Raw genomic sequence first — 24,370 nt, 5'->3', positions numbered from 1 at the left:
ACAAACATCATAACTGAACCAATACTGAAACATGGAGAACCTGTGAGACAGCATGGCTCATTAAACCACATTCGCTCAAGATAGGGATTATGTTTTTTTTTTTAAACTCTAACCCTGACCGTGGGAATTACTCTGCCAGTTTACAGCAAATTCCTCTACCAGTACAGCTAGTTTAGATACAACGCTAAATCAATTTCACAGATCTCCACTGGAGTGCATTCCACGGCGAGCTGTACTATGGGTCGCAACACAGCGAGCGATGGTGAGATGAAGACGGGGTGTGTGCTTGAACAGACTTTACTGGAGTGATAAAATAAAACATCTGACAGCTTATAAAGACAGGCAGTGTGGATAAAGGCTGTATAACACGATTAACATCACATTCCTGTTATCTCACTAAAGCCTCTCTGAGAGACGGAAAGGAACGGAGACAGTCACAAAAAGAGGGAACACAAGAAAGAAATAAAATAAAAAAGACGACGGCCCGTGTACTTGCTTCCTCAAGAATCTACAAAGGAGCTATTTCTGGACTCTGGATGACAGCCAAACCTAGGCTACAAAAACAATCTTCATCACCTCCCAATGAAAGCGCGAGGACACATTAGCGTCTGATATATCAGATATACTCTGTTTTAATAACATTTCTGAAGCATGGCAAATACACAAGAGTGGCATTTTTAGGGCACATCTGGCTCGGATTACAAAGCGTGTTATTGCCATAGATTCGCTTTCGCTTGCAATAACATTCCTTCCCTTCCCCTATTCTCTGTCAATCATTTTTCCCATTTCACTTGTAGATTTCCATGCTCAAATTTCGCCCTTTCCACTAGCATCACCACATTTCCTTCCACCGCCGCTGAATGCCTGCCTTTTCTCATTCACCCTTTCCAAATCAAACAGACCGTTTTGGCCACAGGCTGACAGAAGGTCTGTGGCAAAGTCTTAAATGGAAATTCTTTGGCAGGAACATGAGAGAATAAGCATATAATTCATAATGCTTAAATGTATAGCAGAATTCTGGGTGGTTCCCTTTTACAGAAATACTCAAATGTCAAGTATTAAGATTAAAGCTGGTGTTTACTTGTAAATAAGCACGCTGGTACTTCACTGAAATGTAGAAGCAATTTTCTGATACTCTATTTGAATCCACGCCAAATGAAAATACAGAGTCAGCATGACAGAAAAAAACTCCCACTCTGCAAAACAGACTAAGAAAACGCCATGTAGTACCTTGGTTTAAGCATTTATTTATGTGTCCTGGTAACGGAAATTGAGCAGCAGCAGCAAAACGGTTCTAATGAGGCGTTTTATTACAGAAAAGAAAAGTCTAAGATTGTGTTTACGGAAACACTAACACTATTCTTTTACTTCCTTGCAAGAACTGGTATTTCCTTAAGGAAAGCAGGAAAATCTTTATTGTTAAGAATTTGTATCATTATTTTTTTTCTCATTATGGGCAGGAGTGACATGCGATGGAAACAAGGAAGCAAAGCCCCTTCTCTGGATTTGGATTTTTTTGTACAGAATAAATTTGTGCCCCAGATTAACTTTTCATTGATGGCTTCTGTGCAGCGGGGATACAAACATAAAGGACAGAAAATGTTTCAAGCCAAACAAAAGAATAAAGTGTTGTCTGCGCCAGCGGTGTAGTGGTTAGTGCGCCGACACATGCACTCCGGTGTTCACGGCGACCCGAGTTCAATTCTTGCCTTGTGGTCCGATGCCGATCCTTCCCCTCTCTCTGCTCCCCACACTTTCCTGTCAATACTTTCTACTGTCCTATCAATTAAAGGTGAAAAACCCTGGAAAAATATGTAATAGTTATAAGAATAAAGTGTTTTTTCCCCAGCAAAATCAGCCCAATTTAAATTTTATTTAACTACATTTTTTATGAGCGTCATGAAAATAAAAAAGCATCTCAAAATTAAATCTTCAGGAAATTATTGCTCCAGCTGGTAAATACCTTCAAACTATCAATGGTCCATTATGAATGATTATTTAATGGATAGATGTGCTAAGCGGAAGCATCAAAGTGGCGCAGTGGGTAGCATGATCGCCTCACAGCAAGAAGGTTGCTGGTTTGAGCCCCGGCTGGGTCATTTGGCATTTCTGTGTGGAGTTTGCATGTTCTCACTGTATTTGCATGGGTTTCCTCCGAATGCTCCGGTTTCCCCCACAGTCCAAAGACATGCACTATAGGTGAATTGATTAAGCTAAACTGGCTGTGTAGTTTATGTGTGTGAATGAGTGTGTATCGATGTTTCCCAGTGTTGGGTTGCGGCTGGAAGGGCATCCGCTGCGTAAAACATGTGCTGGATAAGTCGGTAGTTCATTCCGCTGTGGCGACCTCTGATAAATAAAGGGACTAAGCCGAAAAGAAAATGAGTGAACGAATGAATGTGCAGAGCAACCTTCTACCTCACTCACTCTCCTTTAGTATATTACCTTATTATATCATGGGTCACCACTAGTGTTGTCATAATAGTGGACTTTCTAAGAATTTCTAACAATAGTTGAACTTCTATGTAATACCTTCAAAAATATTGACATTTGATACCATTTTCATTATTGTGAAGACAAAAATTCCACAATTTTAAGAATATATTAGGGCTGCACAATACATAGCTTCAAAATCGCAATATATGCAATGGTGAGTCTTATGCCGAGTTCAGACTGCATGATTTTCAAAGTAGTCGTGTCACAGATGTTTTCACGCTGCATGACTATCTGGGCTAGTGTTTTGTCGCTACTTTGTTTACACTGCAAGATGGATCGGCGACAGGGATTTCACACTGCATGACTTTACAATAGGAAGAATCGCCGACAACTTTGTCCAAACTTTGTCTCACAACCAAAAACAAGTAGTATATCTTTTGTTATTAACTACATAACGACAAAGAAGCCTTTAATGGGGTAGAAAATGTAGATATTTGCTCACCTTGGTTTGAAGAGAATTAGCAATTTTTTGGTACCGGTTTTGGTATTGCTCACATGACACATCAAACAGACACAGGTGCTCCAGCCAAATTTCTGCTAGTTTTTCCTCCATTTCTTTGGTCCAAATAAACTGAAAATGAGCTCTTTTAACTTCTCCCACAAGCTCCCGCTGGCCTGCAGGTACCCACATTAGTGGATGCTGCTTTCTCATTGGCTGAAGGTGATCGCTGATGTTATTTTCAGTTATAACTCATTTCACATGGCATGATTTAAATCGCTGACAGCTTCAGATACTTAGCATGCCAAATATCTCACGGGCGTCGGCAACTCATCGGCGATTCTTTCAGATCACGTCTTTGATAATTCAAACTATGTGATTGTTACTTGCATACACAAGCACCAATTGGCCTGTGATTTCAGGCATTTGTCTGCGATTTCTCAAAACCTGTCGACGAGTCAAAATCGGGGCTAAAACCATGCAGTCTGAACTCGCCATTAGATGACCAGGAGCTACACAATTGTATGGAATTACTATATTTATATGAAATTTATATGACTTTATTTTCTTAATGTTTGTCTTGTTTCTAGTCCAAATATCTACATTTGAAAGCAAAACAAGATTATTTTACTTACCCCACTGGCAGATAATTTGACTTGTTTTAAGAAAAAAAACTCTTAATTTGACTACAATTTAAGAAAGGGCTATATTTTTTAACATCAACAAAAACATTTTGTGGTAGTACACTTGTTTACAAAACTTTGTTGTTGCAATAATCTTTAAGTAAAATAAAAAAAAATATATATAAATATTATATCAGGTATGTCAGCAGCCCTTAAGTCCAAAAGCCACCAAATTAATAGAAAAAAACTAGGCATGCTCTAATCAGGATTTTTGCAGCCGATACAGAGTACCGATTCCTTGTCATAGTGATCGGCCGATACAGAGTACCGATTCTGATGCTTCAAGCTTTGTAATGCATAAAGCACAATTTCCCTTTAAGTTTGAACCTTGAGGGAAGATCTCACTTTATCTATGAAAATAAATTGAGGATGTTGCATATAATACCTTAAACGCATCTCTTATAACCATTTAGGTGTGACCATGTTATGGCCAGAAGCAGCTTTACAGAAAACAATTCATTCGTTGATTTTACTTCGGCTTAGGCTAATATATGGGAATGCTTGTAAGTGTTTCTCTGCTTGAAAACTCATAAACTAACACCTGTGATCTGGTTAAGAGATTGGTCCAATTGGCGAGTACTGATCGGGTCATGAAATACCGATACCGATTTTCGGCCGATTAATTGGAGCATAATAAAAAACAATCAGTGAAATCTTATCCTAAATTTTCAATTCAGTTCAATTCACATTTATTTGTATAGCGCTTTTACATATATTTTTTATATATTAAATTTTTCAGAGTCTAAGTTCAGTTCAGTTTAGCTCAGTTCAGTGTGGTTTAATAATCACTACCAAGTATAAACACTGAAGAGCAAATCCATCGATGCGCAGCTCTACAGATTCCGAATCATGCGAGCCAGTGGCGACATCGGCGAGGAAAAAACTTTACCAATTGGCGAAAGTGAAGAATTAAAAAAAACCTCGCTCAGTTGGGCACAACCATTTCTCCACTGGCCAAATGTCTTGTGCAGAGCTGCAGTCTAAGCGCGGGAGAATCTTATTTTCTTCTCGAAACAAAAGGGTAATTCTAATATTATTATTAATTAATATTATTAAATGTACCAGAGCTAACGTAGACATTTGTTTGTGACATGAACAAAATTGTAAAAATATTTTAGCAGATTAATTGCATATTACTCATTATATATATATATATATATATATATATATATATATATATATATATATATATATATATATATATATATATATATATATATATATATATATATATATAGTTGATAATATATTCATTTATGTGATTAACGTCAATATTCTTTGACCATTTTTCTTGTCAGCTAAAACTCAATAATTCTGAGATTACCTATATAAACTTTATAGTTTTAAATGGCAAAAAAGGAACAACAGGAAGATCAACAACACTTTACTCAAACTATGAATGTGCATTCTCTGAAAAAAGACAAGACTGAAATGTAGTTAAAAAGTTAAAAACTAACCAATTTTTTGTTATAATCGGATGCATTGTGCTGTTTATTCAGTAGATGATTAAATGAACAGCCAGTTGCTCTGGCATATATTTACAGGCAGTGAAGAAGATTTCTTATTGTGTTTTAAAGCATAAAGTCTACTCTCTGATTTTCAAAACCTCCAGTCTGATAGTGTCTCGTTGATGAAAAGATCGGCAACTATGACAAATATGAGAAGGTCGGCAACTACGACAGCAGATGCCCAGCTACAACACAGCAAAGAGACTGCACTCACTCTACTCATGCAACCCCCAGTGCTGGGAAGCACACACAAAACGCTCCCATTCACACACAAAAATCACTATACTATAATTTACTTAGTTCAATTCAATTACAGAAAAGGCTTCCTCAAACCAGGAAACTTCTAGCTGTTGCTACCCACTGAGCCACTCATGAAATGCTCACATGAAAATATCCTCTAATATATTTTTCTAATAAAACGTAAACACCGGACAGCTGATTCATTGTAGAAATTTGAAATTGTAATTCAAATTGAAAAATATAACTGAAATTGAAAATTTTGTTTTATATTCAGTACTTGATATCCCTGATATCAGCCATTGGTATAATGAATGCAATTTAATGTAAAGTGATATAAATGACTGATGTGATTAGAGTACTGAATTGCAGAGCTGTAAACATACACATAGACATAATCAGATGCTTTCTTGGTTGCTGTTTTCACAACTCCATACTTCATTTTGCGTAATAGGCCCAAAACACTGCTGCTCAATTATTTCAAACTTCTTCTTTTTTTACCCCTAACAAAGAAAAACAAATAGGAGAACTTTGTCTAGAGCTTATTCATAATGCACTGACAGATGCTGACCAATGGTCCCAATCATCAGATTACAATCTGCCACTTCTCAGACATTCCACAACTCAACAAACAAGTGCTAATCAATGCCAAAAGAAACTGACAAATCTGACAAAACAACATGACACCTTACTTGATGTTGGTTGAGATCTGTTGAATTGAATTTTAGGGACTAACGAGTAAACAATACTATTCTACTTGCTATTCATACAGTGCCCAGCATATATAAGTACACCCTTCACAAATCTCTCTTTTAAATTCATTTTTTAAATAGGAAGCTATACAATATTATATTTGTGTATATACATTAGATTAGTCAGTACTGAAGCCAAATCTGGAGCTTATCTAAAAAAATTACTTACGATAATGGTTCAAAAACTAGTACAGCCATATATATATATTATAGAAAAATATTAAATACGAATGTAAAAAAAGGGGAAAAATTTAGTTGTAATTTTGTAGGTTTTCATTGTTTTTTGCAACAATTTGCTTGAATTTTATTGTATTTTCTTTCAATTTTTAAATATGTTTGGGGACTAAAACATTACTTTAATAAATATATCTGTTTAATAAATCTGTTTTGTTTAAATGCACCAAAATACATTGCCTATATTCACTGAGAAATGAATAAAAACATTGATTATCAATATGGGCTGTACTCAATTATGCTGAGCACTGTAGATTGTCATTTCAAGGAAATAGTGGATTCTGCTGTGGCTATCAATTTGTAAATATCGCATTATAATTAGGGCTGCACGATATTGGAAAAATCTGACATTGCGATATTTAATTTTTTTCTGCAATATATATTGCAATATAATGCATCTATACAGTTTCACCAAATGACTGAATAGCACTACTTTGAAAGAATTTATAGTCACATTTTATTCTAAGGCTCACTTTCCACTATTGGTCAACCATTAACTACGACGTTTGCTTCAATAAACTTCTAATTTGTTCCTTACTAATAGATATTAAGGTAGCTTAGGTATTGGGTTAGCTTTTCTAAATGTTAAAATTATGCTGCAAAGTTTTTGATGTATAAATAACTTGATACGATTATTCTTTATTAAACTTCCAATTGGTAATTTGTCTTGTACCTAAACACTTAAATCTGTCTCAAAACATACAAATGACACAATTTCACTCCATTATGTTTAAACTGCAATAATTCCACAATACTTGTGCTCTGAACTGTGACTCTTGCTCAAATTGAATCCGAACTCAACATTTGTTGCGACTATTGCGGATGCACAGTTTGATATCGATGCTGAAACAACATGTCATGCAGCCCTAATTATAATTATCAAATTTATTGACTCAGTACAATTGACATATGGCATGAGAACATAGTGGGTGTGCATTATTGGACAATGGTGTAAAGGGCAATAAGCCAATCATAGTGGTGAAGTAACTTTATTCCCCAAAAATCGTCCAACTGACAATGTTATTATTAGTCAGTAACATTAAAATGAAGGCATCTCTTCCTCTCATGGTATATTTTGCATGTATTTTGCACATTCACAAAGCTTTATTAACGAGAACGTGATGAGCTTAGGGATTACAAAGCAAAAACTGCAGCCGCACACTGCACAGGCTGTAAGAAAATGTTGCTTTAGAGTAATGAATGCTATATGATCTCATCTTAAATAACATTGTTTTATTTTTGTACCTGCAATTATCTTTTCATCTATTTTCCCTTCAGCTGAGAAAGTGGCCCCGATGGGCAGGCATACTAAATAAACAATAAAAGCGGCATGCACAAAGACAAGCAGACAGGACGCACTACTCAAGACCAAATGTCCCAGTCTTCCTGCTGTGAGAAGTTCTTTACATGCTAGCAATAATTTCTTGCCATATGTTTTCAGCAGTGCTAATTAACCAAATACGCACTGCTTTTGCTTCTAAAAGCTTCACACTTCATTTTAGAGCCAAAAACACACATTCAAGATTTAAACAATTATAAAATTATAAAACTTGAAAACAAAATCATGTGAAACTGTGGACAGTGATTCAATGGCACGGTCATAGCACACATGCTTTTCTTACACATCACTTCAAAGAAAACTATCCAAGTGTGCATAATACATAACGAGTATATAATTATAGCAGCATCACTGCCAGAATAAAACATACTGCGTACAGCTAATGCGTACCAATATTTACACACAAGAGAGACCATATACCTCTCAGTGGACTTCTAAACAGATTGTCTGCCAAGGAAAATCTAGGTAGCCAATTACACGCAGAGCAAAATCAAGCTCGATTTTGTTCCCTAACCAGTAAAACAGTGGGAGATAAATAAGGCCATACACTCTGAAACATATAATAAATTAGTCTTATTTTACTGTTCAAGGACTGTAATTGTTTGTAAAAGCACTTTCTCACTTATAGAAACAAAGGGATGCTGAATCTTATAAAAGATTTAATAGTAAGCAACACTTGACTGTAAAAAAGCAAAACACGATATCATTTAACAGTAACAACAAGTGGTGTAACAAATTGCAAATCTCATGGTTCGGACCATTTTTCGGATCAACCAAAAATGGGAGGAGACAAATGTCATTGGTTAAAAATAAAATAAAGAAATAATCAGCTGAATAAAAATCAATTGTAAAATATTCAGTATTGTGAAAAATTCACTGTTATTTCTTTATTTTATCTTTAATAAAACTACAGGCTCCATGTTCTGTTTGTTAAAACCGAAAGTTTCTTGCAGTACTGTTTTGTAATAAATGAAAAGCCAATGACATTTGTCTCCTCCCATTTTTGGCTGATCTCAACACCCACGCAACATAAATTATAAATGATGGTGATTTGCAATTAGATTTCTACATTTAGCGTTATCAGCAACAGCAGTGGTAATAGTGAATTTTTCACAATACTGTTGCTGATAACGCTAAATGTAGAAATCTAACATATAATACTATTCTAACTATATTTATTTTTAGTCTCATTTTCAATAAATGACTCAGTTATACACTCATAAAACTTCATCTTTCATTGCAAGATGTTATTTTTAAAGAATTATACAGTGGCATATTTTTGATGGCGCCACCTTTTGGTTAAATAATGTAATTGCTGCCTACATCTTTCATTTTTGAGCATATGACGGTGATTTTAACCTTTACAATAAACATCAGTAGTTTTATCTAAACTATAAACTATTTTCTCAGTACTTTTCAGTACTTCTGTGTTACTTGACTGTTTGTAACTTCATAACTCAAAACACTAAAGACAATCTTTTTCTTGAATGCAGCGAATCGAAGGATTAATAAACACATGCAAATCACCATCATTTATAATTTATGTAGCGTGGGTGTTGAGCTTCCGATCGTTTAGGATTTATCGTGCATCTTACACTGAATGCATTAACGCAGGCTAAACAAGTAGTGACAGAAAACACCTGTAACCTAAGAAACCTACCACCACATCCCAAATAATCTACCATGACTTCTTCTGTCATCATTATATTTTACAGGAAAGCCTAAATACTTTCATACATGTGATTTGAATGATGCGAGAGGCAATCTCACTGCAATCGTTACAAATTTAGGATTAATCTACAAAAAAAATTATTAATCCGCAGGTCACGTGTGTTCCGAACCATGGGTTGAGATCTGTATGAATCACGGATGAAATGTGATCCATTACACCCCTACCTGACAACTGTTTGTTACACAAAAACAAAGAAAATGATCTCATGTCATCTTACCTGAGGATCGTTTTCCTCCAGTTGAGCAAGACTCCATCAATGAGCTTCCAGCTGTCATTAAGTTTCTAGCAGCACACTGAACTTCACCAACACTCCTTTGGGATGTCATTTGACTGAATGCAGCGCTAGCAAGATTGGTGTTCCTCAGGAAAGTGTGATGGTGGATGCTTCTGTCAACTGGCGGAGGTGATGGTTGATCTTCATCAACTTCATCGTCATCCTCGTGGTATCCTGTTTCACCTTCTTGGTTTGAGCCTCTGTTCTTCGACTCTACCTGAACGCTCTCTCTCCACCTCCATGGCTGCCGATGCTCTGCCCACCTAACTTTTGATAACGGTCTCAGGTGCGCAGGTCCAATATATGAAAGCGGTGATGTTTTGTGTTTGTCAGCTTGTTTTGAGGGTGCTGAGGTAGAGCACTGGTAATCTGTTGACAGACCTAGTCCCCTTCTGAAATGGCCTTTTCTGAGGTTACTTTGTCCTAGTAAACCGCCCAATCCTTCTCTTTCTCTAAACCTATCATCCACAAATCTTTTATCTCTACCTTGCTCTCTGTCATCTTGTCTTTGCCAGCTATTTCTACTGAACCAGTCACTAGAGGAATGAGATGTTAGATTAGTGTAAGTCCCATGTGGCTTTCCATGACAAACTTCAGATTCATGCCTTAAAAATTTGTGCTTCCTTTTATGGAACTTTGATGGGCTTAAAATTGGATTTTTCGAGTAGGGATGTACATATGAGGGTAAAAAGGGTGATGACGGGTAAATAGTTGCAGATGGAGGGTATCCTCTATAGAGTCCAAAACCAAATGAAGTGGTAGGGACAGGCATTTTGTAGGGCGAGTGGTAACAACCACCTGCTGACAGTGGGAAGCCAAGTTTGTGTACTACTGGACAATGTGTGACAATATGTTCACCTGGTTGTGAGGGGCAGCCATTGTTCCTTTTAAAGTCTGCAAGGCCAACATAATGCAGAGAGTCACGAGAAAATTCTGACTGAGGAGAGTAATAACCACTGAAGTTGATTTGAAACATAGTTGGATGGTGAAGGTTTTGCGGCAGACACTGAAGAACGTGAGGGTGAGCTTTGCCTTTCCCACTCTTTCTTCCTGGTTTTGCTTCATCCCCACAACCCCGAGATGAAAGATGATGCACAATATGAATTTCACTAAGCCTGACCACTAACTCCTCAACCTCTGCCAGAAATGCTGGGTCTTGCCGTTTGGCCCTGAGTTGAAGATACTTTTTCTTACATTTGTGTTTATGTCTCCTAATCTTCTCGTGGCTAAAGCAATTATGTCCTTTTCTAGGACACTTGTATTTGAGCCTTTCTTGCTCCATCAGGACTGATCGTGCAAGGTGTGTTGCTCTGTGATCTTGAATCCTTACAGAACCTAACTGGGATGTGGCTGAAGGGCAAGGTGCTGGCTGTGAAGAGGTGGGATGTTTAGATTTCTCTTCAGGCATTGCTTTAAACTTTTGGGAACTTGTTACCTTTGGAGAAGAATGTTGATCATATTTACAGCTGCCAGGATAAAGTTTTCTCCTGAAAGAACTGATACTAGATGAAGGGGGCTTGAGTTGTTTAAATGAATAGGGGGAGCTGTGCAAAGCACTATGGCCATCAAATGATTGACTCTGTTCACCAGAGGTGGACCTGTTTAACTGATTTGAAGATTCTGTTGAGACTTGCTGAGTCTTTGGACTCTGAACTTGGCCCGAGTCTTGACCAAAAGTTTCCATTTGAGCTTTAGGTTTACGACCTCTCCTTTTTCCTATGTAGATTGTGCCACGTTTGCTGACATTAATTTGAGGACCAAGTTTCCCTCCAAAAGATGTAACAAGTGAGGATAAAGATTGTGCACCATCCGACACTGAACATTCAGCATCACCTTCATTGTCTTTTTGAGCCATATCAGTTGTGCAATTTTGACTTTGCCCTGAAAGAAACTGCGTGAGTACTTTATCTTTCCTTTTTACTCTCATCTTATTGATATTTTTGATAATTGTCCTCATTATTAACTTATTTCGTTTGCGACAGATTTGCGCATCTCTAACTCTCGACACTGAGGGTTTGAGTTTTCCTTCAGCTCCTGTCTTACCAGATGCTAAGTGTAGTGATTTAGATTTTTTAGTCTGAGCAGACAGGGGACATTTGGGATGACTTTGTATTTTAGGTGTTGGCTTTGGGAGTTTCAAGCCATGTTCTGGACCAGGGAGATTTGAGTGCTCAAGTACAGAGAACGTAGAAGAAGACTGCTGAGACTTACTTCCCTGAGGAGACTCATCCATCTTGGTTATTTTTGGACGACCCCTTCTCTTAATAGGGGGCTCAATATATGCGGTTTCTGATCTAGGTGATGTTTTTTGTAGTTCTTTTGATTTAAGAGGTTGTCTGACTGGATCTAGTTTACCCTGCTGTGATGGCAATTCCTTTGAGGACTTCATGGAAAGATCTCTTTTACCTTTTGATTTTTGGGGTATGTTTTTACAGGCAGTGGAATTAACATTGGAAGCTCCCAAATCCATATTCTCCCCCTGATTTACTATATTTGTAATCTGAACAGATTTTTGGGTCTTTTGTGAGATGGTGTCTTGCTTGGGGTGTAAGGGTGGCTCTTCACTTTGAGCAGAACTGTTAAACTGAGAATCTGCACCACTGGAAGTCTGAGGGGAACATTTCACATTTTCTTCCTGATTTGAACAATGCCTAGTTCTTTTCTTATTCTTTTCAATGACATGCCCCACCCTGCTGACATCTTTTGACTGCACAGCAACAGTCTTAGCAGGTTCCATAGTCAGTTTTTTGGAGTCATCTATGACTTCACTTCCGCTGTGTTTCTTGCACCTTCCTCTGTTCTTCTGTAACTCTGATATGTTAGTGTTGTTCTCAGGAGTTGCTGATTCTGCAGATTTATCTGTGGCAGGAGGAAGCAATGGTGCTTTGATAGAGAGACTAGGCTGATGCAGTAAACCATTTTCTCTACTCCTAGACATGTTTTTGGAAGATGCATAATCACCATCCTCTTTCTCATTTGCATTCAAAACCCTGTCAGCATTAGTCTCCCGTGTTCTAGAAGTCTTTTTTGTAGGACGGAGAGTTTGCCTTAGAGAATTTTCACTACATCTTTTTGGAGATGACGTGCTTTCATGGTGAGTTTCAAGGCTGGAAGAAGAGTGCTGAGATATCTGAGTGTTCTGTGTCATATTCTTTGAACTATCTGAACTAAAGGAGGAGGTCATTGCTTCCTCAGTTGGGAGATCATCACTCTTCTCTTTTTGAGCATTTAAAACTTGCGTGCTGTCTTGTGGACTGGAGTTTTGTGGTAATGAGGAAGGCGGCGAAGGTGCAGCTGGAGGTGAATGCGTCTGCTTCAATAAGGTAGAGGAGGTTATTTTATCTGAAAGTGGTACTTTGCTATCTGTCTGTGGTTGAACTGCATATGAAGGGCCATCTGATGTTAATAATGACTTTGACTCAGTCTTCCTTGTGTTTTTTGATGGAGCCTGTTGGAAGAAAGGACATATGCTCACCAGAACTCATCAGGAAATGTTTGAAGATATTCAGGTCATTCTAGGATATCCGGTTAGATGAATTTAAGGGCAACATGAAGTAACTATTGATCAAACCTGACAGGCTTCATTAGATACTTCAAATTACTTTCAGTGATATTTTATAATATAATAATCATGGTAAAAAAATGTTAATACTTTTTATTACTATTTTTGGTAACCATTCCATAGTACTACTGTATGATCTAAAGAGTTTAAAAGGATTTTTGGCTTGAGCAAAAAATAAAATCACTGGGAGGAATATATTTAGCTGTAAGGTTCCCAGTACCTTTTTGATGATCATAAGAGGCAACAAAAAAAAAAATAGCAAAGTGCAGATGAAAAACTTCCAACTAAATATATTTCAGTCTTTGGAGACCAGGACAAAAAGCAAAAATGACAGTAATAAAAAAAGTTATAAAAAAGAGACATTGAAAAAATAACATTTTTATAAAATGAGGTAAAGTAAAAATAGATTAAAAATGTCTGAACTAATGGTGGCTAAACAGATAAGATACAGATAGAAATAGTAACAAACACTTACCTTTTTAGGTGCAGCAATGACTGGAGTAGAGTCACCTTTTTTGGAAGTGGGAAGGACTCTTTTGGAACCTTTTGTAGAAAGGCAATCTTTTTTCTGAACATCTCGATGTGACTTCTTAGCCAATCTGGGGTCAGGATCGGAGACTTCACCCACACTTGAACTATGGCCATCTCCATGTGAAAGCCTCTGAGAGATTCTGATTGTGGGCCTGCATATGAAGTTCTCCAGACTTTTTGGGGGCTTCTTTGTCCGTTTGGCTACAACTCCTATTTTCAATCTTACATTTCCATCAGACTGATTGCACTTTGTATCTGATAACTCCTCTGACCTAGTCAGCTGCTGCTTAAACTCACTGTTATTAGTCTTTGAGGATGCTTCTGGTTCAGCCTTTTTAGATTGTCTTGTTCTTTTCCTGTCATCTGTCATTTCTTCTTTCTCTAGTCTTGGAGCAGGTGTTGTCTTTTTCTTTTTCTTATCCATCTGAACTTTCAGAGTAGTAGTTATGAATGAGAGAATTACTTTGATTATTATCAAAGTATTGTCAGTAGTGTTCAGTTTATGAGTAAAGAAAATGTTGTGTTTTTCAGTCTTATTAATACTCTTCTGTCATCTCACTTAACTTGAGAGAGGTGCTTGAAATATGGAAGGGGCTATAAAGTAAAAACAAGAATAAGAGGGACATTAGTCACAGTTTGCTCACAGTGTACCACATAACATGACACATCATTAAAACCTCAGAACAAAGTGCAAAGATTAGATAGGCATGCTGTTCAGCAGAAAAAGTATCACTTTTTGACAATTACCCAGATCAAAACACATATCAAGCTTAAGAGTCTGCAGCTTTAATCTCCACTGTCCAGTTACCTGAGCTATTGCTATGACTGACTGGTTCAAATATTTGGTGCTCAATTTAGGTCGTGGATTACTAAAGCATGTGCAGCTGGCTCTGAATATGCCGATTCAGATGCTGATGGAATCTGTTATTGAGTCCTGCAGTGTGACATGCTATACTCTCTAAGACATAAAATTCATTTGTCACAGCACAATATTAGTGAACAAAAACAAAGAAAAAGCTTACTCATTTTGGAATTATTGTGGATGTTAAATGTGTGGATATGCTATGTTTGGTTGCAACTTTCTGTTTTTTTTTCCTTTTGTGGGTGAAAACACCAGAACCACTAGATACAGAAATATTTTCAAGTGTAGCATTTCTACTCTAATTTAGCACAGATTCAGAGTAAAGAACATTTATTCACCAAACTGTCAACACTTGCTCTTAGACAGAAAATGTAAAAACAATGACAGATGGTGTATTATGGTAAGACGATTGGGACCCCCATAGGGGGCCTTAAAATTATGCTTTTTAAAAAAACAAATAAAACAAAACAAGCATTATAATAATTCAGTGCAACTGTATATTAATAAAATCTTAAACTTTAAAGCACATTTTTGATGAATGTACCTCTGACCTATTCTATTATTTAAAGGGCACCTGTGATGAAAATCATCTTTTGTAAGCTGTCTGGACAGAACTGTGTGTAGGTATAGTGTGTCCACAGTCATATTGGAGTGATATAAACACAATAGGTCTATTTTTTTAAATTTCCTAATTAAATTAAGTTAAAATGGGATCCAAATCCCTCCCATTTTGAGGCCCACCGCAACGTGACATAGGAGTGCGGTTTCCCCAGCCACCAAATTGATTGACAGCCACGTATTAACTTGTCTTCGTAGTAACACGTATAATCATATCAACAAGACAGAACGTGCGCAAAGCAATCGAGATTAAAAGATCTGTTCAGCTCGCTGTGATCATCAATAATCATCAAATGTGATCAACAATGAGTTTTACAAGTTTAAACCGTTTTTTAAACAGTGCGTGTTTGTAATGTATTACAGTGATTTTACCATCTTCATCACCACAGCTGCATGTCAGTACAATTATAAAAGAAGACATTTCAATTCCGGTTTGTGGACATTAAATCAGGTTTATTTTGTACATTAACATAACAGATATCCATACAGCAGTGGATATTAACATGTATCCTGTCACATTTGTTGTGCAAAAACAGTGCAAAGTTAAATGTGCGCACTGTGTGTGTGTGTGTGTTCGCGTAAACTTTGTAACGGCATTGCATGCAACTCATCGTTGCAGAAATGCTTGAATTAACTCCAAAACGCATCATATAATAGGGAAAGTTCTTACTGTAGTATTTCTCACAAATACGTGAGATCTGCTTCCTTCATGTCTGTCACTGTGCTGTTTATCTGACGCAGCCAGAGTGAGAACGGTGGGCGGGGAGAACTAGCATTAAAGGCACAGGCAACAAAAATCAGCCACATTGTGTTCAGAGCAGAAAATTCCAACATTCTAAAAGGTATAATAAATAATCTGATGGGTGTTTTGAGCTGAAACTTTACAGACACATTCTGGAAACACAAAAGAGGTAAAATAGGCGTCATATAAGTTCAAAATATTAGTAGTATAATTATTCAGTATATCAGGAACAACTGGAAAAGTCATAAGAATATTTTGGTAGAAACCCTGAACAACATTCGGTTTAGCATTTCAACAATTTAATTTCTGCCTACTTTTATAATATTGTTGTGGACAACTGGGCCTTTGAATAAAAACGAGCAGAACCACTGGTGTATGGCGAAAAAAAAGGTAATAATAATGGAAACTTGAGCCTTTTCATAGTTTAAAAGCCTTTTTTAAATGACATTTATTTCTCAACTAACGCACTGATACAACTTTGGAGGAAAAACAAAATCTTTTATATTTAATGTACAAGGAAGAAATGTTTTATTACTACTTTTAACCACGTGTGTTGGTTATGAAATGATTTCTCTGCTCCTCTTAGACATGCACATTTTCAGCTCGATAAAGATTTCTCTCTATTTGTTACCCTGTCAGGGCATAGTTCTCCAAATTTGGTATAACAAAAAAGCAGCTTAGTGAGTAGATGGTGCATGAGATAAAAGAATAATCTTTAATAGTATTCAGATTCATTTAACATATTTTTTTTTCATTTATATAAAGTATTTATGTGTCAAATTAATGAAATGACCTCTAATGATGGCTTTATGGTAACTCTGAAGTCAAGTTTAGCCAAGTAGCATCTAATTTGATGTCTGAATCTCAGAATTTATGATATAAATCTTTGATCTACGTGACTTTATACATGATTAGCACAGTACCAACAACTCAATCTCCCATAGACCAGTTCCTCTGGGACATACCCACATAAAATCCCCAGCAACGGCGAAAAGCTGGCCTGAAACTCTGTTTTGAGTTGTCTGAAAGGCAGGTGCTTTCCCACACAGAGTGAGGTCATTCTGTGGAAGATTCCGCATGATGACCTCAGTGCATTAACTTGCACAGGGGACCCATAAAATCCAGAGGCTGTCCTCCAGGCTGCAGGGAGGAACATGTTAATAAAGCCCAGGATCGGTAGTATGAGCCATCTGTAGGTTGTTGACTGGACTCTGTCAAAGCACTTCTATATCGAAATTTCTATCCACGAATACAATCGCATCTAACAGTAAAGTAAAGTTTCCTAACCCTGATCTCACTTCAGTCTGGAATCATATTGAAAAGTGCTTTAAAGTCTGTGTGAGCCCGAAACTAAGCGTTTTAATTTTAGAGTAGGGGCGGATTAACTTGCACAGAGTAATTGTTCACCTAAAGAATAAAAAAGGTGCACAAGCAACATAAACTTTGTATATTTTGATTATACACATACTTTAAGGTGTCAATATAATGCTAAGTAAATAAAAAGGTGGGTGACATCATCAAATAAAATCAGGCTAAAATTGAGTTTAAAATATCTTTCCAAAGTAAACTTTCTGGAAAAGCGCTGGAAGGTAAATCTTTTCAAAGGAAGTCTAAAAAAGGCTCCAACTGCTTTGATTTCTCCAATTTTTTATATTTAAAGGAATAGTTCATACAAAAAATGACAATTCTGTTATCATTTACTCACTCTCTACTTATTCCAGACTTGTTTTACTTTTTTCTTTTATTGAACAGAAAAGAAGTTATTTTAAAAATTACTGGTAGACATTCTTACCATTTTTTGTGAAACGCATAAAGGTTTTGAACCACTTGATGGTGAATAATGTAATTTATAATGCAAATTATAAATTACAATATAAATTACAACATTTATATATATATATATATATATATATATATATATATATATATATATATATATATATATATATATACACTCACCGGCCATTTTATTAGGTACACCTGTCCTTTGTTAACGCAAATTTCCAATCAGCCAATCACATGGCAGCAACTCAATGCATGTAGACATGATTAAAATTATCTGCTGGAGTTCAAATCAGGCATCAGAATGGGGAAGAAAGGTGATTTAAGTGACTTTGAACGTGGCATGGTTGTACAGTAGCAGATAACCACACTGGGTGTCACTCCTTTCAGCTAAGAACAGGAAACTGAGACTACAATTTGCACAGGCTTACCAAAATTGGACAATAGAAGATTGGAGAAACGTTTCCTGGTCTGATGAGTCTCAATTTCTGCTTCAACATTCGGATGGTAGGGTCAGAATTTGGCGTCAACAACATGAAAGCATGGATCCATCCTGCCTTGTATCAATGGTTCAGGCTGGTGTAATGGTGTGGGAGAGATGTGGTGGAATCTCTCAACTGCGTGATGCTATCATGTCAATATGGACCAAAATCTCTGAGGAATATTGAATCTATGCCATGAAGGATTAAGGAAGTTCTGAAGGCAAAAGGGGGTCAAACCCAGTACTAGTAAGGTGTACCTAATAAAGTGGCCAGTGAGTGTGTGTGTGTATATATATATATATATATATATATATATATATATATATATATATATATATATATATATATATATATATATATATATATATACATATATATATATATATATATATATATATATATATATATATATATATATATATATATATATATATATATACATATACAATGTACTTTATAAGTTTAGTTACTGTAATATGAAAAAATGTTTTCAACACTGATAATTGTAAAAACCATTATTAATGATTTTGTATATAATTCATTGTAATAAAACAACAAATCACCATTTGAATAATTTCTGAAGGATCATGTCACACTGAATAATAATAATAATCAAGATATGATTATTATGCATAAAATAGCTTTGAATCATAAGAATAGATTCAATTTGATATGAAACTATACATTCAATGTTTCTAAATATTTGTGAATATTGTTAAACTATTGACAGTTTTTTTTACTGTATTTTTGATCAAGTAAATGCAGACTTGAGTGAGCAGAGTCTTCTTTTTAAGACTTACAAAATAATATGTCTGCCAAACTTTTGACCAGTAGTGTGTATAATCAGATGTTGTCTTAACTGTTGATTTTTTTACCGTTAGCATAGAAATGTTTTCTAACTCTGCAGCTCATTTTAAGCTTACTTTTACCACTAAATGAAATAAAAAGGTTTACTGTGTGAGTATATTGTGGTCTTTGTATTCCATTTCTAGCGAGTAAAAGAAACACTCAAGGAAGTTTTTTTCAGTATTTGCTAATTATTATTAAGAAGACAAAATCCAGCAGCGTTTCACTTGCTGAGTGCAATCTCCTCAGCTCCTCCTTTAGGATTCGGTGCTAAGAAAACAATCCCAGTGGAACGCTTGAAAAGAAAAATGGCCCGAGGAGAGGAGAGAGAGCAAAGTACAATGATGTGTGTGTGTGTGTGTGTGGTGAGAGAGAAAAGAAGAGGGAGCTCTGTGGCTATTAGTGGCACAGTTCAGAAGCAAAGTGAGAAGGACGTTTGAGGGTCTTTCTCTCCCTGGGACATAAGCCTACTTTTCAACATTTACCATAATTATTCATTTTCTTGTAGTCCCTCAACGTTCCCTCTATCAGCAGGTTTCCTTTCCCCGCCATCCTCAGCCTTTTGCCTCATCTACGTTTGATTTACTTTCTGCTGGTTTGTTCATCATTTTTCTTTTCGATACATAATTTGCTCTCTCTTTTACACTCCATCTCAAAGGCATTTTCAAAGCAGACCACACTGAGTGGTTAAATAAGTCACTGTTACCCTGTAAATCAAAACCATATGCTCTTACTTAAAAATCTGCTGTTTCTGATACAGTCTTCGCACACAAGTGAAACTTGACAAACAAAAGTCGCTTGTTTTTCTAACTTTGTTAGCATTTTCCCTTTCCATCTCTCATTTTCCCAGTTTTTTTTTTTTTTACAGTCTCCATTTTTACCTGTCACATTCTCAATTCAACTTTGGTGTCGAGTACAATAAGTCTCCAGGAAGTTATTAGGTTTCACTATGTTTAAGTTGCGTACGTGTTATTTCTTTACACTCTGATACTGTTTAACTCAATGGGGTCTTCTGTCCTTTTTGAAACAATACACAGATTCACACCAGTCATTGTCAGCAGGCATGGGCCGGTATAAGATTCTGACGGTATGATAAATTTGGATACAAATTTCATGGTATTCAGGGGTGTAGTCGGGGCTATACGCACGTATACTCAGTATGCCTACTTTTTTCCACTAGCTGTTTGGGTATTACGACTTCTGAGGATCAATAATTGCGTATACCCTCGGTATACTCACTTGTTTTGCTGATTAGACTTCCCCTTTAACTGTATACCAAATTTTGTTTAGCTTTCATCCTAATTTGTTGCAATTGGTGCATTTTGTTTATATTTTGAGTCATTCACCGCCCCCTGACAACCCCAGCAGCTGTGAGAAAATTTAGTGGGTTTTTCAAAGTTAACTGAATGATGTCTTGCTGAAACGTTCAGGTAAAATTATAAAACAGCATGGGTTGGGTGGGTAATAGTACACCACCTTTTTTTTTTAGGAATACACCACTGATGGTATTGTGTTCACTGATATAAAATATATTCTTTTTAAAATGTCTGGGTAAAATCTAAAGCTTGTTTTATTTTGATAAACATTTAAAATATTCTGGAACAGTAAACGTGTCAGGCTAAATAATTTAAATGAATTGTTGACTTCTGCTTTTTTCATTAGTTCAGAAACACTGATTTCTTCACAATTTAAAACAGCATCTTTGGATATCTTTTCTGCTGGGAAACTGTTGTCATAAAAAAACACATCATTTACACATACCTTGGGAACAGTATAGCAGAAATTTTTGGCGGTTTTAAAACCTTGAATTTTCCAAACCACTGTATACCTTGAAAACCCATGTTATTGTCCCATACTTGTCAGTCAGGCAGACTTGTTAAACCCTTATTCACTTGTCAAGTTGAAAATTCCAGTTTGAAAGTATCATACAGTAATGTGAAGTGCAAAGCAAGATGACATCACCGAACACTGCCCTTCATTCGACAAAAGCTTTCTCCCTGACAAGATTTAAGGGCTCCGTGCTTGGGCAAACTCTGAGAATTGACCGTGATTTGCCCTGCAAATCCATCTGCCAAATATGAAATACAAAAGGATAAAGCTGGTTCAGTACAGGCTCCTCCGTGACCTATTTTTGGGTGCTCCCAAAATAGGAGTAAAACAAGAGCATTATATGATAAAGAGACAGAAATATGAAGGCTTCATTAGGAATCTATCACAATGTCTTAGTTGGCTCGCGGCTCGAGCAGACAAGCACAGCATGTCAATGCAGTGTGGATACGACTTGATTGATGGGACGTGCGATGTTATAAGTTACTGCTCCACTCGCTACAGATAGTTTTGACAGAAAAGAAAACAGAAATGTCAATACGATCCTGTTTTATTTACAGCGCGAGAGCAGAATTGATATAAAGTTGTCGGGAAAGTGGCGAAATAGGACAGGAAGAACGCGAATGAGCTCTGTAATCCATCTGTTTGAGCTGTTTATCAGATAGCGTATTATCTGAACGCATTAATATCCATAAGCAATCCTGCGCGCGCGCGTTATGTTTACGATAAAAAGTGTCGTTGCGTTTTCACGCGCGAGGGCCTAACAGATGAACGTCCCGTTTCAAATTACATTTTTATTAAGCAACGGGAGCAGTAGGCTACACTGTGCCGTAAAACTCGTCGGAGATTTGAGAAAACAACATCAACCACAGCTTGACGGAATGAAAAACATGACTTACCCGAAGCTGCAAAGAGGTCGTATCGCAAGGAAAGGAGCAGCTAATTTACAAGTGTGCGCAACGAGCTGAAACGATAAATGGAGGGATGTTGCGTGTCCATTGCGCGAAGCGAAGGACCCATGAAGATGAACATTGTGCAACACCACACGATACTCACGTCCCCCCTTCTTCTTCTCTTCGCCCCCCTGTTTCTATCCGTCTCTTGCGCAGTTGTTTTACATCAAAAGCATGGTCGTACATTGTGTACCCAGATAGCCACAACCCAAGTTCACCGATGAGGGGAGACGGAGGAGAGGAATGACCATGCTGTATATATGTTCGGTTACTGAGCTGATGCCTGCAACTTGAGCTAAATTTAACCACCAATAACAGGAGAAAGGAGAAATGTAAACAGACGCGCGCGTTTATCACTCTAGCGGATGCTGTTTTGTCGATACTATCAAAGAAGAGCGGATCAAAGCAATGATAATCAATACAATCTAGCGTCTATGTGTGTGTGTGTTAGAATATGATCCTGAATAATCTAACCCGAGATGGCCGACTTTGAAATGATGAGCAATGATGTAATTGAATTGTGGGCCAGCCCGCGTCGTTCGATTAAAATATTTAATAATTAATTGTGATGTTAATTAGGCTTTTTTGGTATTTTCTAATATTTGATATTTTATTTATTGCAATAAAATAAGCCTACATTTTTAGCCATCACCTCGAAAACGTGTTCCAATACGTCTGGTTTTAAATAACTTACGCGGTCTGTTGCCAACACCATTTTAATTATTCCTCCTTTACTTGCACTACTACGTTATTACAACATGGAACATAAAACTAATCGGCAGCAACTGTGCACTTACAGCGAGTGACCTATAGGTGGTGGTGCAAACATAGCACAGTAAGCCTATTTCTACTAACTAAACTGAAACTAACAGAAACTTTATGTTATGTAATGTGTGTACCACACCAGCTATCTCTTTTATGGAACACAGAACAATTACAATGATTTAAAAATGTACACTTTATTAACTCTTCAACTGCTTGCTCTACCAAATGGTTGACTATATTTAGACTGTTTTAAATAATGGTTTGCACACACAGCATTGTTGGTTTACAAAAAAATCAAACAAACATAATCCTGTTGCACTACTACACTTGATTTTGGTTGTACTATAAAAAACAGGAAAACAATAAATGAGAATCTGAATTTTTTTATGGCAAACTTCAAAAAATAAAGGTAAACTGTTTTATTTTGATTATGTTTTTAAATAAATTGGTCTTACACTTTATATTTTCAGATTTTTGATAATATAAGTAATAATTCCGGTACTTTTACCATAAACCGACATATCAACCATTTGGTAGAGGTTGATATTATAGAAATTATGGGTTGTGTTGAAAAAAACATAGAGTGTGTTAACTAGAGACATTAGGAGTTAAGAAATGCAATTCAAAAATTTTAAAGGGTTAAAGCAGGCTATCCATAATTTATGTTGGGTCAGTTTTAGACCTCATAATATGGCTAGATAATCTACAGGGGTGCTATATTTACACTACAGTCATGCTTTTGTGAATTATTTCCCCCCTTTGGTTAAATTAAACAATGATTTCTTTGGTTAAATTAAAATTAACAGTCATCATCTCAAACATATATGAAATCAATTCAATTTCTTTAAATCTCTATCTTTTTGAGCTTTTTCTTTTGAAGTAATAATACTTTTTAAAAATTGAATGGATTTGAAGATTAAATCAAAAACTACAGCTGCTCTGAAAACTATGACATTTTGCTAATAATAACAAAATCTAAATTAATATTATACTTTTTTCCACTTGAAATGACATTTAATTAGAGCAAAGTAAAACTGTCAATAGATTGATGGTTAATTCATAGCTAGATTACTAAACTAAAGTAAAATTCTGAAATGGACAGAAAATCAGAGAATTCATTATATAAAAGTATCTCTTTCAGACTTACTAAATAGGTCAAATTTTGAAATCTTTCAAAAAAAGGATTTACTTTCACATTATTTATTATCACTGAATAAGGGAATCAGTGTTTTCAAACAAATAAGCTAAAGTCCTGAAACAATGGCTGTAAAATAGCATATTCTACAGTATGTACCATGTAACCACTAAAACACAGCATTTTAAAGGCAGAATATGTAATAACTGAATGTGGTGTAAATGTCATCTGAATGTACTACATATTGTTCTCCATATTGACATTATTACCATGACCTACATCAACATCAGATGTTTTGCTTCACTGGCAACACAAACCCTGTAGCCTCATGGGATAGTAAAGTGCTCGTTGCATGCTCACTTCTGAATCTCACTAGAATTAAAAGGTTATCTAGGTACTATGTTGCCTACTGTTACATGAGAACTGCACATTAAAACAAACTTCTTTTGTCACATGCTGTTTTTTGCCAACTATAAATCGCAGAACATCAGATGCAGCCAACAACTGAATCCGACTAGCCTTAAAGACAATCATGTGTCGCCACCTGCTGTAAAAATATATCACATAAAAT

General features: G+C 36.2%; 1 protein-coding gene across 3 annotated transcripts in view; it reads right to left on the bottom strand.

Annotated features, from left to right (window-relative positions):
- The window catches only part of LOC130243453 (histone-lysine N-methyltransferase ASH1L-like), a 66,392-nt gene extending 44,060 nt beyond the window's left edge, over nt 1–22,332 (bottom strand). Inside the window, exons 1-3 of one of the 3 annotated variants that reach the window (XM_056475629.1) lie at nt 21,846–22,332; nt 13,732–14,381; nt 9,638–13,142 (exon numbers count right to left, since the gene is read on the bottom strand). In XM_056475629.1, coding sequence (XP_056331604.1) covers nt 9,638–13,142; nt 13,732–14,211 — 3,985 coding nt within the window. In that variant the 5' untranslated portion in view covers nt 14,212–14,381; nt 21,846–22,332. The remainder of the gene's footprint in view (nt 1–9,637; nt 13,143–13,731; nt 14,382–21,845) is intronic. The other 2 variants (XM_056475628.1, XM_056475627.1) reach the window with 2 other exon arrangements.
- Between the last annotated feature and the right edge of the window lie 2,038 nt (nt 22,333–24,370).

Source organism: Danio aesculapii, chromosome 16 (genome assembly GCF_903798145.1).
Source record: "Danio aesculapii chromosome 16, fDanAes4.1, whole genome shotgun sequence".
Classification (NCBI taxonomy): domain Eukaryota; kingdom Metazoa; phylum Chordata; class Actinopteri; order Cypriniformes; family Danionidae; genus Danio; species Danio aesculapii.
Note: the sequence above shows the minus strand (reverse complement) of the source record. Positions and strands in the feature narration are given on the sequence as shown.